The sequence below is a fragment of the Emys orbicularis genome, chromosome 8, assembly GCF_028017835.1.
Source record: "Emys orbicularis isolate rEmyOrb1 chromosome 8, rEmyOrb1.hap1, whole genome shotgun sequence".
In the NCBI taxonomy this organism is placed as follows: domain Eukaryota; kingdom Metazoa; phylum Chordata; order Testudines; family Emydidae; genus Emys; species Emys orbicularis.
Genome location: NC_088690.1, coordinates 57,304,442 through 57,329,602, shown reverse-complemented (window position 1 = coordinate 57,329,602; position 25,161 = coordinate 57,304,442). Strand labels below are relative to the sequence as shown.

General features: G+C 45.1%; 2 protein-coding genes across 2 annotated transcripts; one reads left to right on the top strand and one right to left on the bottom strand.

Annotated features, from left to right (window-relative positions):
• Positions 1 to 194: 194 nt before the first annotated feature.
• On the top strand, positions 195 to 1,485 carry LOC135883128 (zinc finger and SCAN domain-containing protein 22-like). Its single transcript, XM_065410186.1, has one exon. It carries the CDS (start codon positions 195 to 197, stop codon positions 1,347 to 1,349), a length of 1,155 nt encoding a protein of 384 aa, XP_065266258.1. The 3' UTR covers positions 1,350 to 1,485.
• A 17,290-nt stretch (positions 1,486 to 18,775) lies between these two features.
• ZNF648 (zinc finger protein 648) lies at positions 18,776 to 20,539 on the bottom strand. Its single transcript, XM_065409923.1, has one exon. It carries the CDS (start codon positions 20,537 to 20,539, stop codon positions 18,776 to 18,778), a length of 1,764 nt encoding a protein of 587 aa, XP_065265995.1.
• Positions 20,540 to 25,161: the final 4,622 nt, after the last annotated feature.

The window sequence follows — 25,161 nt, the reverse complement described above, 5'->3', positions numbered from 1 at the left end:
TAATGAAATCATCTCCTGTTTTTTCTAGGGAGGGCTGTGATTGGAGTTGAGAACGAGATGAGCCAATCATGAAGGACTATAAGAACATGACAGGTTTCAGAGTACCAGCCGTGTTAGTCTGTATCCGCAAAAATAACATGGTGTTATTACATCCAAAGTAAGCCATATATAATCTCCATATATGACACCACAGGATGGACGAGGTGGACTGGGAGTCTGATAATGACACTTGTGACACAGGTGAGGAGCATTCAGATGACTCCAGTCATTCCTCTGAGCGGGTGGGTCGCAAATCTAGCCTCCAGCTGGAGGTAGACTTAGACTACTCTCAACCATGCAGTCCTGGTTGTAGCCCTGCTGGACCTTCAGGTAGGCAAGAACTCCCTGTAGAATTGCAGTGTGAAGATGAGGAAACCTATGAGACCTACTACCAGAAGCGAGGCGAGACTACAGCTGGGGTTTTTGTCACCTCCAACACCAACTTTGACCTGCAATGTGAAGATGAGGATCTGGAGTTCTACTCCTCTGAGGAACCTCAGGGAGGATTAAGTGAGGATGATGAAAAGATCATTCTTGTTGATGCTTTTGATGAGGACCTCGAGTCTATCACTGGAGAAGCTTTGTCTTATAGGTGCAAGAAGTGTGGTGCCTCTTTCCAGGATCTGGGTGAATTACAAGAACACAACCAGATCCATCTGACAGAGCATTCATACCAATGCCCCATCTGCGGCAAAGAGTTCTTCCGTGCTGCGAACTTGCGAATGCACAAGCTCATTCATTCAAGTGACAGACCACACAAGTGTCCGGAGTGTGACAAGGGGTTCATCCGCACGGCTGATGTCTGGAGGCACCTACGCAACGTGCACAAGATTGAGCGCTCCAAGGTAGTTTTGGGAAATGGCATGGTTAGGAACCCATGGTCAACATTGCACCAAAACAAGCATGGCAGTGGGGACACTGACCAGCAGTGTTCAGAAAATCAAAAGCCTGGGGAAGAAGAGTCTAAACCTTACATCTGTCCAATGTGTGGCAAAGGTTTCCGTAAACCTAATCTGCTGTCGAAACACAAGGTGATCCATCGACAGGACAAACCATATAAATGTCAAGAATGTGGTATGGCCTTTGTCCAACTACTGAGGTTGAAAAGGCACCAACAGACTCACTCTGGAGAGCGCCCTTTTTATTGTGAGGAGTGTGGAGGCACCTTCACACGACTGGCATCACTACAGCGCCATCAGCGGATCCATACTGGAGAAAAACCCTACTCTTGCGCTTACTGTGGTCATTCCTTCACAGAGTCAGGCACTCTAAGGAGGCATGAGCGCACACATAAAGTGGACAAATCTTAGTGTTTAGGGCTCTGTGATTGTGGTCACCATTTTTTGCCGGTTACTAGAATTAGAACTGTTCAGTTATGCTAGAGAAACTGCTCCACCCCCCCACCCATCCTCCACATGCACGAAAACTGGTCCACCACTCCCTTCCTGAAGGAGGGCCAGTATAAGTCTATTATGGAGACATTGCTTCGTAAGGAACTCCGTGATCCCTGCAAGTAGTCAGTGCTGACTGGCCTGGCACCTGTCCTCTGGAGTTACAAGAGGAAAAAGCTCCATTTCCATTAAATAATGAGGTCAGAGAAGTCAAAGGACATATATGGAAGTGAAGCTCCTACAAGGTACTGAGCATTGTCATAACTAGTTGGACTTTTTTTGGGGTGCATTAAGTTGAGCTTTTCTCTAGGTCTGATGGGTTAAATGGAGCCCTACTGCAGTCCCGGACTCCGAACTGATTGTGACTGCTCTTCAGCACTGGATTTGGAGATCTGTCATTGCAGCCTTTGCGAGGACTGCACAGTCCATTTAATCAGAGCTGGCCCATCCATACCTTCTCTCTGTTCATTCTGTCATGTTTTTATTGAAATATGTTTATTTGGGAGAGAAGTATCATGTTGGCTATAAAAATCCAGGACCCTAATGAATTTGATAATTAATTAAACAGCTGCATCTAGTACATACTCTTTTGTCCGTGGTTATGTATGTATATTGGTGAGTGGAAAGAGACTTGTATGAGTGGCTGTGAAGTGTGCGGAAGAGTGGATTGTTTGTATGGATCTGTGCCACTTGTGTCTAAGTGGAGGAGAGACCATTCCCAGCTACTGCATTTCAGTAACAAATATTTGAGAATTTAAAATCAGAAGAGTGGCAAAACAACAAAGTGAAAATCACGTCTTGCTGCTTATTACATTTTAATTTAAATTTCCTTGTTTCCGTGGCCCTGTGTACATGAGGAAATTCATCATAACAAATCATTGGAATGCCATGAACTCACAATGCCTGTACCTAGGGCCTTTTGTGCTGCATAAAGTGTTCACTAGAATCTTAGTTGTCATTTTTAAAATTAAGTCCCAATAAAACCTAGTTCTCAGTGAAATCTTCTGGAGTCTGCAAATACCTGAAACAATAACTCTAAGGAGGTCTGAACTGTGCCATTCATCTTAGGGGTTTGTTGACCTTGAAACCTAATGATGGACATTAAAATGTTAACATTAAATATTTAATGGCTGATCATTTTAGCAGGAACATCCAGTTTATGTACTCATCCCACAGTTCCAAACTGCCTCCCATGCCAAAAGATCCTGCTATTCCCAAATCACTGGCTTCCCTCAACAAATTGTACAGTGCAGTTACGCATTTTCAATATGAAGTTCTGCAGCACATTGACAATGTAAAATTTTGGGGAATCATAACATTACTTACATTTAGTATCAATTCAAGTACAGTAACTCCTCACTTAACATTGTAGTTATGTTCCTGAAAAATGCGACTTTAAGCGAAACTATGTTAAGTGAATCCAATTTCCCCATAAAAATTAATGTAAATTGGGGGGGGGGGGGTTTAGGTTCCAGGGAAATTTTTTTCATCAGACAAAAGACATATATATATATACACACACACACACACACACAGAGTATAAGTTTTAAACAAACAATTTAATACTGTACACAGCAATGATGATTGGAAAGCTTGGTTGAGGTGGTGGAGTCCGAGGGTGGGATATTTCCCAGGGAATGCCTTACTGCTAAATGAACTAGCAGTTGGCTGAGCCCTCAAGGGTTAACCCATTGTTGTTAATTAGCGTCACACTCTACAAGGCAGCACAAATGGAGGGAGGGGAGACAGCATGGCAGACAGATACAGAGAGACACACCCTGTGTGAGAAAGAGAGAGAGGTGCGCATTGCCTCTTTAAGTATTGTGAGTCCACTCTAAGTACATTGCCTTTTTAAATAGATCAGCAAGATGAGACAGCAGCTGCTGCCAGCAAGCTCCCTCTGTCCTGAGCCCTGTCGTGTCCCCTCCCTGCTTTATGGAGATAGGGTAAGCAGGGGGGAGGGGGACACCCTGACTTTAGCCCTCCTCTTCCCCCCCCCCCCCCCCGCCCCTGCACACCAAGCAGGAGGCTCCCCAGAGCAGCTCCAAGGCAGGAGCAGCACATGGCAGTGGGGGGAAGGACAGCTGAACTGCCTGGCAATTGCTAGCCTGCTGGGTGACTGCCGCACAGGGAACTTAGGGGAGCGGGGAGCTGATAGGGGGGCTGCCAGTCCACCCTGGTTCCAAGCCCCCACCAGCTAGCTCCAACAGGCTGCTCTTTCTGCAAGCAGTGGACAAAGCAGGCAGCTGCCAAACATTATAAGGGAGCATTGCACAACTTTAAACGAGCATGTTCTCTAATTGATCAGCAACGTAACAACGAAACAGCATTAACTGGGACAACTTTAAGTGAGGAGTTACTGTAACATAAGGGATACTGTACTGATTTTATTACTCATTTTCATATTCAATTTAGTAAAATACCAATTTTTAAACCGATCTGAATTTCCATTCTGCTTCACTGGAGTGCTGTGGACTCCAAGCCCCTTGCCACAGAATTTAGGTCAAACTTGCTGCCAAGTTCATGGCATGGGCCATGCCTATACAATACCTTGCATCCGCAAAACAGCAATCCCAACTGTTTTACAAGCCTTGGTCTCGCTAGATTGTTGCAGTGCTTGGTATGAGGTCCTGAGCTCAGATCAATCTTAACTGCTTTAATCTACAGTGATTTATCTTGATTGTGGATGGGATGTCAACCATTAGTTTCTCAAGTTCATTTTAATTTCATCCCACAAAGTAGTTACTGGCATTAGAAAATTGACCAGTACCACAGCTCCTAGGAACACGGCTGGGCACTGTGGAATATAGATTCTGATCTTCTCAAAATCACTAGTAAAAACCATGACTGTAAGGCTGGAGGAGAAAAAGAGAAGTTAGCTTGAGAAAATAAAGCAGAGGTCAGAGTAAATTGCCATACTTCACTCTTCATAAGTCTGATCTAACAACCCCAAGTGCACATACAGCCAAGATTTCTTCCCCAGCTCAGGGCTCAGATGCTGAATTTATCCCTTCTCGTATTGCTTCCAGTAATGTCCCAGAATTGGAAGTATGTTTATGTGTGTTGGACAAGTCGTCCATATAGCACAGTATTAATAAAGGTTTCAGAGTAGCAGCCGTGTTAGTCTGTATCCGCAAAAATAACAGGAGTACTTGTGGCACCTTAGAGACTAACAAATTTATTAGAGCATAAGCTTTCGTGGGCTACAACCCACTTCTTCGGATGCATAGAAGTGGGTTGTAGCCCACGAAAGCTTATGCTCTAATAAATTTGTTAGTCTCTAAGGTGCCACAAGTACTCCTGTTATTTTTGAGTATTAATAAAGGAAACTGCTGTGTCCTTCCGTGGCTTTTAGACACTGATATACTGAACATTTCAGACCCAGAGCTAGAGGGACTCTGGCAAATTTGGATAAAACAAAAATAATTTCTGTGGAGGCCACCAGCTTTCTTTTCAAGGAAGTGATGCTGCCAACTACAGTAAAAGCTGTTTTATCTGGCATGTTGGGGGAAATGGGGGGTCCCGGTAAGTGAAAAATGCTGGTTAACTAAGAGGGTGGGAGTTTGGGTGCGGAGGGGGTGCGAGGCTGGGGTTTGGGGTGTGGGAGGGCATGTGGGGAACGGGTGAGAGTGCGGGGTGCGGGCTCTGGGAGGGAGTTTGGGTGTGGGAGGGGGCTCGGGGCAGCGGGTTGGGGGGCAGGAGGAGGTGCGGGGTGCCAGGTCCAGGGGGAGCTAATCTCAGGCAGCTCCCCGCAAGTGGCGACCTGTCCTGGCTGCTCCTAGGCAGAGGCGTGGCAGGCGGCTCTGCACGCTGCCTCTGCCCGCAGGTGCTGCCCTCGTAGCTCCCATTGGCCGCGGTTCCCAGTCAATGGGAGCTGCAGAGCTAGCTCTCGGGGCGGGGATAGCGCACAGAGCTGCCTGCCGCACCTCCACCTAGGAGCAGCCCCAGGTGAGCAGCCCTCGGATCCGGCACCCCCACATCCCCTCCCGTGCCCCTACCCGCTGCCCGGAGCCCCCTCCCGCACCCAAACTCCCTCCCAGAGCCTCTGCCCCATTCCCACTCCCATGCCCCAACCCACTGCCCCAAGCCCTGTATCGCACCCAAACTCCCTCCCAGAGCCCGGACCTCCTCCTGCGCCCCAACCCCCTGCCGGCCCCGCGCCAACCAGCCTATAAACCGGAATTTCAATGAAGATCAGAAATGCCAGGTTATAGAGCTTTCTGGTTGGTGAAGGGCTGGATAAAACAGCTTTTACTGTTGTTATAATTACCCTCTCATTTTAGCTATTTATTATTGTATCTGGCCACGTAAACAGCTTGGGGTGACTTTGGTGGTGGCCTAGTGTGCCACATGACAGATTCAGGGTTTGGAAGTGATTTCAGAACCTTCTCTACTCAGCTCGATAAACATCAGACACTCTGCGGATCAGATGACCTTAACCACATGTTGTAAATTCCTCTAGGTAAGCTTTCGCAGCTCAAGCTGGAGAGTTCCTGTACCTCGGATTCCTTGAGTTGCAGTCACTGGCGTTTTCTTTGGATGGGGTTGAACATACTGTTCACAAAAGTCATCGTATTCTTGTTTAATTGACACTTCCACGTGCCCAAGCATCTCGCTTCGGAGTCAGACCACCAGACAGTTTTCTTTTTGTTAACCCATTCGTTATGCTTAGTAAAGTTTCATTTCGCTAACCTTTTAATTCTCCCATTAAAAAATCATGTTGTTTGAAGCAACAGAGAGTTCTGTGGCACCTTTAAGACTAACAGATGTATTGGAGCATAAGCTTTCGTGGGTGAATTCCCACTTCGTCGGATGCATGATTTTCGTGGCATTCACCCACGAAAGCTTATGCTCCAATACATCTGTTAGTCTTAAAGGTGCCACAGAACTCTCAGTCTGGATCTGTAAAAAGTAACAAACACGGCTACCCCTCTGATACTTGACACCATGTTGTTTGGAACACTTTCAACACTGTTACACTCTCATCGGCACAATACCCATTCTACCAACTGCCGCACCACATACATGTATATCCTATCCCTTGTAAACAAGAACTGTAGCCTACAGCCATTTTAATAGCACTAAAATTGTGTCATTTGGTTCATAGTCTAAATAGATGGCAAATCTGAAATCCAAAATTATTCTGTAGATATTTAGAGACCGATATAAATGATTTCTAGTGAGATGTCACAGTGGCACATTTTTCAGATAGGGACAATGTAAGTAGGGCTGTACAGGCATTTCACACCTCTCCTGACCCTGATTAATATTGTAGTTCAGCTGTGGTTCAAGAAATTTTTGGGCTAGCTCTTAGGATTTGTCTAACCTGAGCTTTTTCAGATTTAACTAACTTGGTAGAAAAAATGGTTGAGCTAAATCAGTGCAACGCCCTGGTGTGGAAGCAGTTCAACACCCCCACCCTCCCAATTTAAAACCCATTTTGTCTCTCTCTCTCTCATTCAGCAGCCTCTAACTTTAACTACCACTGAAGTCCACACTCCATGCTCGTTATATACAGAAATTGTGGCCAGTTGGTTTAGCAGGCACTATCTGGCAATGGACAGTTAAAGGAGATGTAGCTATAAAAACTCCCACACTCCAATCTGGATCTATGCTGGTTATGTGATATGTATGTACCTCGTGAACCTTGTAACTGATACTTGCAATCCCCCATAACCCAAGCCCGACCCCAGATGTACAGTATCTTCCCTCTTGTGTAAATTTGATTTTAAACATTAACTTTAATAAAAATTTTATTTTCCCTGTATTAAATGACTGTTTAGAACAGAGGGTCTCCTACAGTTGTGAACTGTTGTTAAGATAGCAGGCTTCGTATTGACTCATTTCCCCCTCTAGCCTTGATTCCACACCGTCCAGTCCTACTGATTGATGGCATGAAAACCTATTAAGACAATATTAAGGAAACAAGCTAAGAATATAACGAGTGCAGCTGTTTAGCTGTGTTCCACCCCTTCTTTTTTTAATCTACCATTAGTTTCTTCTCTGATGAGGGGAATTACATGCATTTGTTCTGAATAACCTCTCCTTCCCTGCAGCTCCTATTACTTTAATATCTTCAGATTACTTTGCTTGGTTTTGTCCTCCTGAGGGTCTGGTACCCTTCTATGGTCCCATTGATGTAACGGGACTAATTGTGCTTTAAGTCAGGCATATGCTTAAGTACCTTGCTGAATCAGGGCCTAAATGTTTGCAGATCTGTTTACCATTGTAATGGGAGCCTAAGCTTTCGTGGGTAAGAACCTCACCCACGAAAGCTTATGCTCTCAATACTTCTGTTAGTCTTAAAGGTGCCACAGGACCCTCTGTTGCTTTTTACAGATTCAGACTAACACGGCTACCCCTCTGATACTGTTTACCATTGATTATTCACCAAAGAAGTATCTGACAAAGACTTAAAGCTGGCAAGCAGCTAGGCAGAAAGGAGATTGTTGCTTTTTTCGGTTTAGGTAGTGAAAAAAGGCTCTGGATACCCCCCAAAGAATTCTCAGCTGGCTCCAATTTAGAGGCATTACCTCTTGGAGAGCAATGAACATTTTGCCATCGTGACAGAAGCATCTCCATGAATCTCCTGAAACAGATTGAGAACCGCTAGTCTAGAAATTGGCATGGTCTATGCTGTAAGTTTCAGCAGTGCACTCGTTGCAAGCTCAGAATAAGAATGGAAGATTAGCTGAGAAAAAACTTTTGAAAAAATGTTTTTGTTTTTTGTTATTCCTTATTTTCAGTTTTGTAAAGTGAACTTTGTGCTTGTGAAAGGTGCTGAAATGATAATCGTGAGATGGGAAGGAGCCTTTTATCTTCAACACAGGCACAGTACAGTCAACGATATAGCATATTTGGCTAGGTGACATAATTCTGATCTGGAAGGACCGGCTCGAAGGGTGAAAGGCCAACAAGATACAATGCCAGTTGGCATGGCTTTGGTGATGTGAACACCTGTTTGGGGAAATGGACTAACAACAACTGATTTCACACAAACCACCAAAAAGGTATATTTTGGGAAACTCTCAGTATTCCATTACTTATTCTGGGGGCACCCAGCGTTTACTAGACATGTATATTTTAATCAGTTATCGAAAGGGACAGGGCAAACTACTGACCCTTTAAAATAGTCGTGTTAAAGTGTGATATCAATTAATATAGTTTTTCTAGAATGGGATGATCTCTCTAATTAAGGACTGCACACAGAAACTGCACTAATTAATTCCATTTAGTGAAATCAGCCTTTGGATAGGTACTTGTAAACTCAGTTATGAACTGAATTAGGCCAAATCAGTATTTGTCTCCCCCCCCCCCCCCCCCCAATCTGTGTGAGAGCATCTACCCATGGGGACTGCACTGACTTAACTAAAGCGATTTAGATCATGAGTTAGTTAAATCAGTGCACTTGCTGTCTATAGACTCCAAGGGCTCAATTCACTGTTGCCCTGCACCAAGTGTAGCTATTTACATGAATGCAAAGTGGGCGATTAAGAAAAAACAGAAAGCGTACAAAGAATGGAAGAGGGGAGGGATCAGCAAGGAAACCTCCCTTATTGAGGTCAGAGCATGTAGGGATGCAGTGAGAAAGGCCAAAAGCCGTGTAGAGTTGGACCTTGCGAGGGGAATTAAATCCAATAGTAAGAGGTTTTATAGCCATATAAATAGGAAGAAAACAAAGAAAGAGGAAGTGGGACCGCTGAAGAATGTAGATGGAGTGGAGATTAAGGATAATCTAGGCATGGCAAAATATCTAAATGAATATTTTGCATCGGTCTTTAATAAGGCTAATGAAGGGCTTAGAAATAGAGTGAGCAGGACAGAGGGGAATAAAGGAGGGGGGATTGACATTACAGCATCAGAGGTGGAAGCCAAACTTGACCAGCTAAACGGGACTAAATCGGGCGGACCGGATGATCTTCATCCTAGAATATTGAAGGAACTGGCACAAGAAATTGCAAGCCCCTTAACGATAATTTTTAATGAATCTGTAAACTCGGGGGTGGTACCGTTGGACTGGAAAATAGCTAATGTGGTTCCTATTTTCAAGAAGGGGAAAAAAAGTGACCCGGGTAACTACAGGCCTGTTAGTTTAACATCTGTAGTATGCAAGGTCTTGGAAAAAATTTTGAAGGAGAAAGTAGTTAAGGACCTTGAGGCAAATGGCAATTGGGACAAATTACAACATGGATTTACGAAAGGCAGATCGTGCCAAACCAACCTGATCTCCTTCTTTGAGAAAGTAACAGACCTTCTAGATAAAGGAAATGCGGTGGATCTAATATACCTCGATTTTAGTAAAGCGTTTGATACTGTGCCGCATGAGGAATTATTGGTTAAATTGGAAAAAATGGGGATCGATATGAAAATCCAGAGGTGGATAAAGAACTGGTTAAAGGGTAGACTGCAGCGGGTAGTACTGAAAGGTGAACTGTCAGGTTGGAGGGAGGTCACCAGTGGGGTTCCTCAAGGTTCGGTTTTGGGTCCGATTTTATTTAATCTATTTATTACTGACCTCGGAACCGAATGTAGGAGTGGGCTGATAAAGTTTGCGGATGACACAAAGTTGGGAGGTATTGCCAATTCGGAGAAGGATCGGGATATTCTGCAGGGAGACTTGGATGACCTTGTAAATTGGAGTAATAGTAATAGGATGAGATTTAATAGTGAGAAGTGTAAGGTGATGCATTTAGGGATGACTAACAAGAATTTTAGTTATAAGCTGGGGACGCATAGGTTGGAAGTGACGGAGGAGGAGAAGGACCTCGGAGTCCTGGTTGATCGCAGGATGACTGTGAGTCGGCAATGTGACGTGGCTGTGAAAAAAGCTAATGCGATCTTGGGATGCGTTAGGCGAGGTATTTCTAGTAGGGACAAGGAGGTGCTGCTTCCGTTATACAAGGCGCTGGTGAGACCTCATTTGGAGTACTGTGTGCAGTTCTGGTCTCCTATGTTTAAAAAGGACGAACTCAAACTGGAACGGGTACAGAGAAGGGCCACTAGGATGATCCGAGGAATGGAAAACCTTTCCTATGAAAGGAGACTCGAGGAGCTCGGTTTGTTTAGCCTAACCAAAAGAAGGCTGAGGGGGGATATGATTGCTTTCTTTAAATATATCAGAGGGATAAATACCAGGGAGGGAGAGGAATTATTTCAGCTCAGTACTAATGTGGACACGAGAACGAATGGATATAAACTGGCCGTGGGGAAGTTTAGGCTTGAAATTAGACGAAGGTTTCTAACCGTCAGAGGGGTGAAATTTTGGAACAGCCTTCCGAGGGAAACGGTGGGGGCAAAAGACCTCCCTGGCTTCAAGATTAGGCTAGATAAGTTCATGGAGGGAATGGTTTGATGGGATAACGTGATTTTAGTCAATTAGGCAATAACGTGCCATCGCTGGTAAAATGAGGGTCCGGCTGGAGATTCTTGCCTGTATGATCGGGGTTCTACTGATCGCCATATTTGGGGTCGGGAAGGAATTTTCCTCCAGGGTAGATTGGCAGAGGCCCTGGAGGTTTTTCGCCTTCCTCCGCAGCATAGGGCAGGGGTCGCAAGCTGGAGGATTCTCTGCGACTTGAAGTCTTTAAATCACGATCTGGAGACTTCAACAGCTGAGTTAAGGGAAAGTGGGTGGGTCAGCTTTTGTGGCCTGCATCATGCGGGAGGTCAGACTAGATGACCACAATGGTCCCTTCTGACCTTAGAGTCTATGAGTCTATAATGCAAAGTGGATGTAACAATCCAAAGTGCAAGACAACAGAGAATCAGAAAACCCTTGATTTTATAAGAGTTTTCACAAAATTGCACACCTAATTTGCATACATAAGCAGACTGTTAAAAGCATAGCAGACTGTTTGCATATATAGATGCACAATTTACACACCATGGTAATTATACGCTCAAAACAGGTACTCACTTTATAAACACGAGGCCCTAAAAGCTAATGAGCTTACTGCACATACCTCATAGAAAACCAAGCTATGTAGTTGTACTCACTATCTAAGACCTGCCAATAGACTACAATGTTAGGGCTTAGGAGGAATCCTTGTTTCGTACAGCAGTCTTTCTTATTAACAAATTTGTTACACAAATGTTCTCATTCTGTTCAAATGCAGTGTGAGAATGGTCTTAAATTGTTGCCATCTGTTTAAGCGTACCAGTCGCATGGAACGGTTGAGGTTGTAGATGGATCTGGGATCTGGCCTGGAAAGCTACTGTATAGCTTCTTCTCTCTTTACATACTGCCTCCTGTCTTTGCAATATTTGCTCTTTCCTCTGTGTAGAGTGGGCCGAAGCAGGGATCTTTGACCTATGCTAGAAGCAGGGAAGATTGCCTGGCAAAAGAGGTCAACCATTAAAAAGTAACGAGTGAGGAGTTTGTAATCTGCTCCTATAATAAGATATTTGATTCTTTGCTGGGCTCTCCATATTTGAAGTAAGGCTTCATCAAACAGTGATCTCACCCCTACTTTTTAAGATGGTTTATGTTGTCATCGGGAGTCCCTCTGACAGAGTTTTCCCTCTTTCAGAATAGAAAAAAGGAGGGATTGGAATCCCTTCAAGGCTCAGACTCAACTGCAGTCTAGTGAGTGAATAAAATTTTATTACAATAAAGTTTTGGAACCAAACAGGAAAATACTAGCTTTTCTCTTATTTAATTGTTTCTTCCATGTCAGGAATGGTGAGAATATGCTATTCGGGCATATCGACCTTGATACGGTAAGGGTCACCCAGTGGAATGATCATCCGGTGGGAAATGTCCTGTGATATTGATAGTATAGATCTCTGAGATGACGTGGCCACCATCGTGTAATTACTGTAGGATGATCACGCTTTCAAGCCTCCTCTCGCTACATATATTTGTACTGGTTTTCACGTGAGAGAGAGCTCAAATAAATCTGTTTGTGATTCGGGGAGTAACTTTAATCATGCTTATTTACTAGAGATATATATCTGAGCTATTTGACTCTTATTCTGATTGCAACTGCTACCTTATGTGCCACCACAGTACTTTAAATCCCAAAGCGGGAATGCTAATTTGTCCTATAATGGGGGTCTATTCCTGTTCAAGTTGACAGCAGAATTCTCTTTGACCTCAAGGGAAGCAGGAAAAGGTTCTTAATCTTAAGAGCCTTTTAATACTTGGACCATTTTTGGTGGAAGTGTCTCCCATACAAGTGCTTTGTTGGCTAAGGGAAAAACGGTGCAAAGCTTTATCAAAAGGGTCAGCCCATTTTGTGGAGATGGTTTTTGCAATTCAGCCCATCCTGTTTGAGAGAACTTGAGCTAATTTTATTTGCCTCTGAAGTATTACCTACTTTTTATACTCCTTAAAAAGTGATTGGTATTGGTAGCATTACAGAGATCTTTAAGCTTGTGCTTCACATGGGTTCTCTGTCTCTCCTGTTGATTAATACTGATGCGCTTCGGGGGAGAGGTTACTTCAGAATGTTACTATGAACAAATATAATTAGATAGCTGTGTAATTTGTTCTGGAGATTTTTGTTTTATAGGTATTGTGAATTATATATGATGTATCTTATTTTATTGGAAGGGGAAATCAGGGTGAGAACACAGCATGTGTTTTTCTTAACCATCAACTCCAAACTTCAAAATTAAATTGCACAGGTTTCCTGTATAATATCACTTGAGGATAATTAGCATTTATATAATGATATTTATTTTCAAAGTTTTTTACAATCATTAGCTATACTTGATTTCATATTTACATCTCTTTCTTAATTTTTAAAAACAAAATGAACTTACCTACTTTCTGGAGTCTGTCTACAGACTTTATGTGCAAAAATCATTGCTCCACCAGCCTGAAAAGAGAAGGTCCTTTCTAAAGTACAATTGTATTCAGGCTTTGACATACACACTGAGACAATTACAGCTAGTATGGTTCAGTGTATCCCATGCAGCAATATTCTCCATGGCAAATGTGTCAACTATATTAGTGCTTACCGTGCTACAAACCATGATTGTACTGGTGCACTGTGGGGAAATCTGGAGACTTATGTCATACTGCCTCATCTGATGAGGCCAAATCCATAGGATTATGGGTGTTTTTCACATGTACTTTATGAGATGTTTCCTTCACAGAGACCTGGAAGGTGGGAGGACTGGATAACCTAGGTACAGAGAGAGGATTAGTTGGTCCCATCTGCACAACTGAGTCACCATGTTAGAATCCAGTTACAACCTAGCAGTTGTGTTGCACCCCTGCCTGTGAGCAGAATGACAGTATGGTATATGCAAAATATTAAGGGCCATGTAGTAGTCACGAACCATGTGTGGAACGAGTATTGAGACAGCTTGGTTGCAAACTCGTTTCAAAATCTGTCCAATTGAAATGCCTACAGTTGTGCAGGGCAAGACACAGCACTACGTTGTGTCTGCAGGCTTATGTTCATACCTACAAATCGATGTGCTCAAAATCGATGTGCTCAAAAACATGTCTGTGATTAGTAACATGCTTTCATGCTCTTGTGCACTTCTGAATACACTCATATGTTCTTGCTGTTGTGGACACAAACAGGCTTTGGCTCAGGTCCAAGTGCAGCATCAGACACTGAATTACACCATGCATCTATATTTATACCTTATCTACTAATTACTCCTCGGGGAATTCTGCGCCACTGTGCACGTGCAGAATTTATGTGCTATGCAGATTTTTTTTTCCCCACAGAAAAAACATTCTGCCAGAAAGGTGCTGCAGTTAATCCTTTCACCCCCCAGGGGCCGCTGTGGCACCAGAACAGAGAGCAGCCACTCCCGGGCAGGAGCAGCCCCAGCTGCGGATAGGGAAGAGAAAGGAGCTGCATTCCTCATAGCTCCCTGCCCGTGGGGCCAGGTCTGGAGGCTCAGGATATAGGGGGATGGACAGCATGGGGCACATAGGGCTGCTGGGGGTGACAGACTGGGGTTCAGAAGGGCTGGTGGGGGTGACAGACTGGGATGGGGGCTAAATGGGAGTGGGGATGCAGGGACAAATGGGGATGTGACTGACTGAATGAGAGACGCTAGGGGTCAGCCAGGTGGCGGCTCCCTAACAATCCCTCCCCGTCCAAAAACTCCCCCGTTCCATACTTCTCCCACCCACACCCAACAACCCTCCAAGTTCACATGCAGGCTTCTTCCCAGCAATTACTTCCCTCAGCTCCTCCATTACCCCTGACTCCCCCAAGCCTTTGCATTGCTTCTGAGGGATGCAGGAAATATGGTTCTGTATTGTAGTTTAAATTAATTATTACTCAGAGTTCTGTATTAATATGCCTTGTAAAGAATCTGTTTGTCAAAAAACATTTCCTGAATCTTTTTTGTCTGTATTGTTACAGACATAGTTGCTGATGAGTATTTTGAAATAAATTACCAAAATAATTGAAACTGGCTTGATTATATTGTGTTATTTTGACAAATAAAATATGCAGAATTTTAAAATATTGTGTGCAGAATTTTTTGGCACAGAATTTCAAACTAATGTAACTAATGCATACCACAAGACACGTGAGAGAGCCAGAGCCTGGTTCCTTTAAGCCACTCATGGAGATACATGAGTGGCAATAGAATATTTATTTCCGGTGTATTTGCTTGAGACATAATAGCTTTAATATCTCAGACATTGGGGAGTTCAAGGGAACACCAAACAATGTCCCCAATGTTATTTCCTTCTCTGTCCACATGGTATATTACAGCATCCAATTTGTAATCATCAGAGACGGAAACCTTTGCAAGTGTAAAAAATAAAACTAGACTACCCCTCCCAGGCCAGTTCTTGGCAAATATAACCCCATTACAATGCGAGCACATTTATTATTAATTATTATTACTATTATTTACAGATATTTACATTCCTCAAATGTCACAGCGTGTTCAAGTAGTTGGTTCTACGTGGCACTCACCAGCTTCAACACAAAGGGCAGAGTTAAAGAGCCATGAACGAAGTGTCATGTGAAGCATCCTGTCAAGTACAGAGGTCAGGAGATCTCCTCCATGGCAGCAGTAACTGGTAACATAGGTCTGGCCCACTGGGGAGAGAAGGCCAGAGTCCCTGTCTGTCCTCCTAACTGGTGAGGCCTGTCCTATCCACTTCCTCTCAGTAAGGGGAATTTTCCCCTTCCTTTCAGAAGCAAAGTGTTGCACTTTTAACTCTTTCCCTACTGAAGATTCTGCACTCGGTGGCTAAGTTGTTTGAGGGTTCATTTTGCACTCCCTTTATTTTAATCCCCTGTATGTGTGTGTGTGTTTCTTGATGGTTTATTCCTGTTGGCTCATGACTTTGTTGTAATCATTTGGTACCTTTTCATCAGGAGCTGCGCTTGTCAGGCAGAATTTTAAATGCCTTATCAGTCTGGGCTTGCTTTGTTGCTGAAAAGATCGCACAACTTTGCTATCTGGCTACCTATGGAACCTTAGCGAGTTGGCCTGATGGGGAAGAGGGGCCTACCTCACCAGTGAGAGTGAATGGAGACAGTTCAGTGCACTCCTTTCCTAGCTGCCCAGACTGATCTTGCAACCCATCCCAGAGGAGCTGGAGTCTTGTGTGCAGGAGAGGACCAAAAGGATTAGGATGAAATGGAAGAATATGGAGGGCAGAGCCATACATGTCCACTACAGCTTTGTCCCTGGCTGCTGATGTTGTGAAGGAGGTAGCACTTGGATGATGGAGCACCTCTTATTACATTGGAAAGCCCCTTTCTCTCTGGAAGATAGCAGTGGCACAGATAGGCTCCAGACAGAGCTGTATCTAGCTCTCCTAGATCCGAAAGGTAGTCAGGCACAGCAGAGAAAGGAAATTAATGAAAAACATTCTTCTCCAAAGGGATGTCTTGGGGGCTGTCTGGATAGTGCAGCATGCTGCCAGCTAGGGAGCATAACTACTGGACTGATCTTGAAGCTCTTAACTCTGGGGAGACGTGGAACATTTGCTGCTTTCCTTGGTGCTGCTGCACCTTTCCTAACGCTGAGTAGCTGGCTGTGGAACAGCTGCAGTTCTCACACAGGTTGCTCATCCTTTCTGCTGTGAGGCACAGTCCAACAAGTGTTGCATCTACATAGAGGGGCAGCTGTAATGTGAAAGGGTTTGTGCAAATATCTGAAATGTGTGGGGTGGGCAAGAGAGGTGGCCTAGAATGACACATGCAGCACTATCTGGAGATAGATGCAGAAAACGAGGGAGAGGCCACTCGTGAGGTCTAGAAGCAACAGCCTAAGAAGAAGTTCAGCCCCATGAAGCACCCAGTTGCTGGGCAGGGTGGTGTCCCTGGACCCTGTTTGTAGGCTCCATCTATTGTATCAGCCTCTGATGAGTAGGTGACTGATACATTTTCACCCCCTTTAGCAGCTGGAAGGGAGGAAGGAGCTTTCTGTCTCTTCTCTCACTCCTTTAGAGCCACCAGGCTGTTGCAAGGTCTGAAAATCCTCTTCTTGACAGCTGCCAGGAAGGTGAGAGGAAGAAGCCTCCCACAACCTCTGCTTTTGTATTTTCCTCCCTGGTGAGTAACTCCAGTGTCACCTCTCTTAGGCTATTCCTAGCTTTCTCAAGCACCATGAAATTGACAAGATGCCTAACATCTTCACTGCTGCCCACCAATTTCTGAAAAACAGCAGTGGAACTCCAGCGTGCTGTTAGCCAGTAAAGTTCTGAGCAGCAGCAGAGACATTGGAGCTGGCTGTCTGCAGACTCAGAAAGACTGGTTCACATTCAGAAAGCTAGCTTCACCAACAGAGAGAGAGAGAGACACGCTAAAAGAAAGTTGACTTCGTTAAGTCTGCGTAATTAGGGAACCGACTGATGCCAACTGGTAATAAAACATGAAGGAATGGGACTGCTGCTTAATCAGGAAGCTAATTTTGCTTAATTGGGATGCCTCTTGGAAAGAGTCTCGAGGACAGACAGATGTTATAAAGCAGAGCTATCTGGAGCTATGAATACCTCACATGCAGAATTGAGCAGTGGGGGGTTGCTCCTGCTCCCACTGGCAAAAATACCCATTGGTTACAGCGGTGCAGGATCAGACCCAAGATGAGCCAGAAACTGATCAGTTGTGCATTTGCCACCCAGTGTCTCTGCACCTATTGGAAAGTCACTGTGTACAGTGTCAATAATTCAGCCAGCCATGGCCAGCACAACCCCATTTAAAAAGTACGTTCATCCTTTTCCTAACAGGCCAGTAAGAAGGGAATGATGTCAGTGCCTTCATTTGTAAGTATTCCACAGTACATATATTTGTTTGGAGTTTTCATGGTATCATGTTCGTTTTGTTTTTCATGGTATCATATGAGAGGTACTTCAGGAAAGCTTTTTGTCGATAGGCTGGCCACTGGGGCATCCTCATTATGGAGATTATAATACCTCAAAGTGCAGTTCTGCTCTGACAAGGGGATCTCTTAAAATGACATTGGTGGGTTCCATATTTACATTCTGTGGGTGATTTGTGCGCAACTTACAAGTAATAAGATGTATTTTGTAGCTGACAGACCTGCACACACAACCTGGACTCTGAGAGTCAAGAAGGGCTTTTTCCTTCTGCATCATCACCAGTAACAGAGACTCTACACATAAACCATGCCCTAGGTGATCCCTATTCCATCCTGTTTCCTTCCAAGGTGTTTCACAGGAACTGCATGGAACGTATGTCTTGTCTACATGCAGACTTGCCTCACTTTTACCAAAAGTGTATTTTTAAATCTATTTAGTGAAACCAGTATGATTTCTACATGTAGACCAGCTCCTCATTAACCATTCTGTTAAGGACACACAAGCAGGAATAGACTTCAGCTCACACTCCGTTAGCTGACCTGGCTCTGCAGGGCAAACAGGAGTAAAAAGCAGTGTTGTGTCAGATGCAACTCTGAACACACGTACTGGGAGCAGATCTGCCATTTTCTTACCTAGTCCCTTTTCAGAGTAGAACTACACTTGAAGGGGCAGCAGGAATTGGCATGAGGGCCCATGAAGGAGCAACAGCTATGGAGTGTCAGTCAGTTTGCGATGTGCTCTTGAACTTTTGTCCAGCAGGAAGATCTTGGTAAACAGCTGAACTTGGTGCCTGGACAGATGACAAGGTGGGTGTATTCTACATAATCTCTCTCCTCATCTGTATCCCCTGTCACAGGTGGGCTCTGGTTGGGTCCTTTGGTGTGCATTTATGAAGACAAGTACTTGCAGATCTCCTCCTCTAGTCAACAAGCAACTTGGTCAGAGAGTGGTGCCTGCTCCATATTGCATACAAACCCTCTCTCATATTTGCTCAACCTGATGAAGCCCAGGTCTGTTGTATTTGGCCCCTCAGAAGACAGGTGTCTTGAGTGCCTGGTGTCCAGCTGACCCACCAGGGAGGGACTTACTCATCGGAAGAGGAGAACGGCTCCCCATTGCTGGCACCATGCTTGGCCTGGTGGCGGATGAGGTGGGTGGACTGAGTGAAGGCCTTGCCACACTGGGCGCACTGGTAGGGCCGTTCCCCCGTATGCACCCGCATGTGCTGGGTAAGCTGCGAGGCATGGCGGAAGGCCTTGCCGCAGTCTGAGCACAGGTAGGCCTTTTCCCCACTATGGATCTGCTGGTGCCTCTTGAGGGTGGAGGAGCGGGCGAAGGCCTGCCCGCACTCGGCGCAGGCGAAGGGCCGCTCGCCGGTGTGGATGCGCTGGTGGCGGATGAGGCGTGAGGACTGGGCGAAGGCCATGCCACATTCAGAGCACTTGAAGGGGCGCTCACCAGTGTGCAACGTCTGGTGCTCGAAGAGGTTGGAGGACTTGGTGAAAGACTTGCCGCAGATGGCACAGGAGAAGGGACGCTCGCCCGTGTGGATGCGCTGGTGCTCCACCATGCGGCTGGCCACGGCAAACTCCTTGCCGCAGTCAGGACAGTGGAAAGGCTTCTCACCCAGGTGGGTGCGTTGGTGGCGCAGTAGTGAGAGTGGCTTGTTGAAGGTCTTGCCGCACTCCTGGCAGGGGAAAGGCTTGTCGTTGCTGTGCATGTTGCGCTGATGCTTGCGCAGGTCCGAGGAGCGCACAAAGGCCTTCTCGCAGTCCAGGCACTTGTAGGGCTTCTCGCCGGTGTGCGTGCGGATGTGTTTGCGGTAGTCCGAGGACCAGGTGTAGGCCTTGATGCAGAACGGGCACTTGTAGGGGCGCTCGCCTGTGTGCAACCGCTTGTGCTGCTGCAGGGTGCCCTGGTGTGAGTAGGCCTTGCCGCACAGCTCGCAGGCATACGGCTTGGCCCCACTGTGCGTGTCAATGTGGCTCAGGAGGTTGCTTGATTTCTTAAAGGCCCGTCCACACTGCATGCATTTGTAAGGCCGCTCCTCCACCTCGCTGCTGCCCACCTGCTGCGTCCCAATCCTGACCCTCCTCACCGTGGCTGCTTTCAGGGCCCCAACACTGCCCGCTATCTCGGCTGGCTTGTTGGCAGCTTTCGGGTTTAGCCACTTCACTCCTCTCTTGCTTTTCAGGGGAAGCTCTTTGCTCCCCCCTGGCTTGCTGAAGTCCATACTTGGATTTCCTGGGAACACCCCACCCTCTACTTTCCTGGTCATGTAGCTCTTGATGCTTTCCATGCCATTGCACGGCAGGCTGTCCCTGGCGGGGTCGTCTAAATCACTGTCCAGGGTAACCACAGTGTCCACGTACTCGGTTGAGCTTGGCAGCATCCTGCCAAAGTGATTTATGCCCTGTGGGCTGCGCCGAAGAACAGCAGGCTTCCTCACTGGCCGGCTATGCCAGTTCTGACACACTGTCTCCTTGCTGCTTTCCTCATCGCCCTCATCACTCTTGGTGCGAAGACTGACCATCATGTTCAACTTCTTGGCCACGCCATTGGCATTGATAAGGGTGAAGGTCTCATAAAAGACCTCGTCTTCCTCACACAGAAGGTCCTCTGCCATGCTGTCCCTCGGCATGGAGCTGCTGGACACCGGATCTTGGTCCTTCTGCATGCCGTTCCCAAAATGATCACTGTCGCTTTCCTCAGCTTCCTCTTCCTCATCGCCTTCATCATTTTCACACCATGTGTTTGTGGTCCTCTTTCTGTCCCCATAGGATCCCTGAACCAAACTGCTGCTAGGGTATTCCTGGTCCAGTCTCTCAGAGCATTCTATGCTTGCCATTTTCCACTTCTGCTTCTGAATATCTGCTTTCAGGATCCTTCAGCCTGAAGCTGACCTCAGGGTAAGTGACCTGTATTTTAGAACAAGAGATGAATGAACAGGGGCTGGGGACATTTGTGAGGAACAGAAAGCAGCTATGGATCATTATTACATTGACACCCAAAGGTCCCAGTTGAGCTAGGGGCTTACTGTGCCAGGCGCTGTACAAAGCGGGGTGGCTCATTCCTTCCTCAAAGAACAGGGAAAAGACAAGACTGGCTACGATAACAGAGAGAGAAACAAACAAACAGCATTTTAGAGGTGATCTGGGATATGTATCTTGTTAGCTGGTAATATTTTTTTAATCCTTTCCCTCGTTACTAATTTTAGTTTATTCTTAAAGCTCACCTATGTAAAGGTCATTGGTTTGTTACTTTGTTCTAACTCATGGTACTGTTGTTTTAATTTCTATCTTTTCTATTAAAACCATTGCCTCTCTTCTGTGTTTTTAAAACAACTTATCTATTTTTCTGCTTTCTAAACATAGGAGCACCAGGAAGCAAACAGATGCTCTTAATTATGGAGGCCCTGATGCACTATGGTGCTGGATATCAAACTGCTGTTTCTCTTGATTACCAGGGAGCTAAGACATCTAGAATGCAGGGTAAGGAACAAAAGTTAATTTCTCTGACAGAAGGTCTGACTCAGGAAAGTTCTGGGAATCAAACCAGTCTCTCTCTCTTTTATGGAGAATCTCAGATACTTTGAGGACATGATACTGACAAGGGAAGCCTGTCAATTCAAAGTTTTGCTATAGAAATAAAAATAGGAAGAGGGCAAGAAATCAGAGAACTGACTTTCAGAACATCAGGAGCTCTCAGTTCTCCCCTTGAACAATAACACTTTCTCTTCTCTTGCTTTATTGCAAGATGCATGTAAAAAAATGACCACAAAATAGGCTAATTAAGTCACCTGCCTGACGCCATCCTGAGGGTTTGTTCACCACTTTAAAGTTCTTGAATGTACAGTGCCTATAGCTGGAGACAAGATCAGTAATGGAATAACTCCCTGGATGAAGACTGTACACCTGCCGCCCGTGGTGGAGCAAAAAGGGGCGCTGAACAACTCAGCCACTCAAAGATCTATGCTGTGATGGGGCCCACAGTTTTTTTTACTGGAGTGTGCATGTGATTTGTGGGCAGGTTTAGGGCTCTGCACTTAGCAGTTGTTTGATTCAGCCTTCAGAGCGCTGTGTATAATGGCCCGCACAGAGTTAATGTGAAGTGTGTCAAAGTGCAAGACATTATACCTCTAACGCTAGTGGATGGCAATACAGACATGGTTTGGCCAACCCAATCCAGCAGTCAGTTCTAAGGGTGGCAAAAGTACACCTAACCGTAGAGGAATAGCAAAGGAATGCTACTCTCCACTGACAGTGGCCAATGCAGAAAATTCGTTCTCAAGCATATAAACAACCCAGGGATGCTGACACTAGGGAATCCTGGTCACAGACAGCAATTGCAAACAAAAAATTGCTCCCCCTCATTTCTTTCTCCTGAATCTAATTTTGCAGTATTCCCAGAGCTTCCTTGGATAATTTACAGGAGATTGGCTGCAACTCCAGCAATCTTACCTTGAGCTGCTTCAATCTCCAGGACTTGCAGGCATTTGTGGAACACAGGGATCTCTTGTTTTGAACAAGTTCCTGTTGGTACCTGGGGAAAAACTGGCCTGAGGGGTAGCACAGTCTGTCCAAGTCACTGACTCTCCCCAGGTGTATGTCACAGGGAGACACAAGCATAGAGACTTCTGTAGAAATCTAAAGCTGCCCACAGGGTGAGGGTGACCTCTCGCTCCTGATCCTCAGCAGCTTGAAAAAACAGATTTGGTCCTAAACTCAATGCATGGACTGTCTGGAGGAAACTAGGTCTGACTGCAGCAAGTACCAGACGTCAGGCCTTGAGAGCCCAGCTGCCTCCAGTCTGTGCCCTCTGAGATATTTTTCATAAAGCTCCCCCTCCCATTTCTCTTTCCCTATTGATTTCTGGCCTGCCTCTCCCCCTTTCCCATTAATCCCAGATCTAGCTGCAATGACTCACCCTGGTATTTGAGTACAGGTGTGTCCCAGGCAGCTGCCCCCGTGGGATCATCTGCTCCAGGTTAGGAACGAGGAAAGGCAGGGAGTTTGGTGCAAAGCAGCAGTGGCAAATGTGCCAGTGTCTGTCTCACCCTTTTGTGTCCAGTCTAGCAGCTGCAGAGCCTCAGGAGGTGGGGCCTGTGAATACATACAACCTTCCTGCCTGCATCACAGAGAGCAGCCTGGGAAATACAGCAGGGCTGCCCTGTCTGACTGCCTGACTGAGCCATTCTTCCAGTTCACTCCTCACATTCTAGTGATGGAAATGGACTCTGAGCCAGGTAAATCACCTCCCTTGCCCTACAGTATAGTTACTATGCTGGTTTTGTCCACTGTGAATTGAAAGGTGGCTTCCACTTCCACTAGGAAATTAACCCATAGGCTGATAGAGCTCCCTGTCTGAAAGTTTTTCCTGATATTCATCCTATGTGTTCCTATATTGACTCCATCCTATCGCTCTTCATTACACCCTAGTTTATTATGCTAATTAATTTCAATTCCTCCCTAATATTTACACCTTTCAGATATTTGTATGTCCCCCAGTTGATTGTTACTTAGTCACAGTGTAAACCAATCACTCCAGCCCCAAAATCCTGGTGTGTGTCTGTCTTTCAGTGTCTGAACCTTCCTGCAGTCATCTTCTGTTCTCCCTCTCCTGCCTCTTACTGACTCAGATCACGCACACTGCTCAGTTCTCCGACTTCTGCAGCAGTGATTTTCCTCCTCTCACTAGGAATTAAATAGTTTTAACCTTTATTTCTTTGTTTAAATGCTCTGGAATCTTGTGCTTCCAAAACACCTGTCCTCTTTTTTTTAAACAGACCACCCCATCCCCATTCATACTAGGGAGGAGAGATTCTTCAACTGCAACTTCTTCCCTTGGGGTTAGCAGAAGCAGATACATTTTGCTCTCTTGAAGCTGACCTGTAGAACAGTCCAAGTTCCCCTCCACTCCCTCACCTAAAAATGCTTACCTTGAAATTTTTATTTCTGGTGTATTTGAACTCTTTAAAGAGGGCTGTCAGGAGTACTGGATAGCTGCTCATGGGATTGAATTTGATCTGCTTGCTTTTGTCCCCAAACCACAGGTTCAATGGCCCATTTTGCTATTGATTGGAAAGTATTTCTCATCTGATGGCCTTTGAGAAATGAGTTAATGGTTTCAGGCCAGTTTCTAATGGCCAGAACAGGTGTCCACTCTGAAGCCCACCATCACAATCAATGCTAATTTGCATGCTTTTGGGCAAAGTGAATGGGCCAGGGAGACGGAACTCTCCTGTGACTCGTAGAGGCAGTCCCTTCAGGGGAGAGTTTGAGACAGTGGCTTGGATATTGTAAGGGAAATTTACATTGCAGCAGCCTGTGCTGTATCTGTTCTCTTGATTAACAGAGGCTTTAGTCTCCAAACTGGACAGCCTGCCACCTATCCTATATTAAAATATAGAAAAGGACTGCCAGATTTAGAACCGCAGAAAGACAGGGTTTGCCATGCTCTATCACAACTTGGTCCATGGAGGCTAGTCTGCGTTCTGCATCCAGCAGGGACAATTAACTGAAGCTCCAGAGGGATGAGAAAACCCCTCTTATAGGGTGACCAGATGTCCCAATTTTATAGGGACAGTTCTGATATTCGGGGCTTTGTCTTATATAGGTGCCTATTACCTCCCATCCCCGTCCCGATTTTTCACACTTGCTATCTGGTCACCCTGCCTGTTACAATGCAGCTAGCCAACTGTGCAGTTCTCCACATGGGACAGAGAAAGGGGTGAACTCAGGCTCATCAAAGAACGGTGTTTCAATGACAATTTTCTAACAAAACCAACTGTTTTTCAGTTTTGACACAATTTTTTTTACTGTTTTTAAGTTTTCAATAAATCAAAATAAAAACTTAATTTAGTTTGTTTGAACTCAAAATCAGCATTTCAGGTTTGGTTTTTAGCGATTTCAATTCAAAACCAAAACAAAATTTTTGTTTCAGTCTGTTAAAAATTTACAAAGAATTTTCATGAAAATGTTCCTTTTCCTCAAAAATCCATTTCTCCTTTAAAATTTTTTTTTTTTTTTTTTTTACCAGGTATAGGGAAAAGTTCCTTCCTGACCCCCACAGGCAATTAATTTCTGTCCTGGAGCATGAGATGTGATAGTCTTTATCATTACCTTAGTTTGCAAAACTAATTGTGTTGGCATGAAATAAACTAGTTTTCTTTTAAAATTCAGCCACAGTACTTGAAAGACTTGTCTAATATTCTATTATTCTCTGAGATTAGCTTCAGCATTTGCAATGCCTGCTTTGACAGTTCCACAACAAAATGCTATTTCTGATTCATAAATCACACAATTGTTGCACGAGTCATGCTAAAATAATCTTTTAGGGAAATGTACCTTGGGGAAGGGGAATCAGATGGAGAGGGGTTTATGCTGCCAGAGAGGGCTACAGAGGATATGAGAGAGAGGATTATTCAGGGATGGAGGTCTAGTTATGGAGGAATATGTTATGAAGTCCATT

Bases quoted from the DNA above. Each gene is read 5' to 3' on its own strand.
- LOC135883128 (XM_065410186.1), top strand. From the start codon at position 195: ATGGACGAGGTGGACTGGGAGTCTGATAATGACACTTGTGACACAGGT.
- ZNF648 (XM_065409923.1), bottom strand. From the start codon at position 20,539: ATGGCAAGCATAGAATGCTCTGAGAGACTGGACCAGGAATACCCTAGC.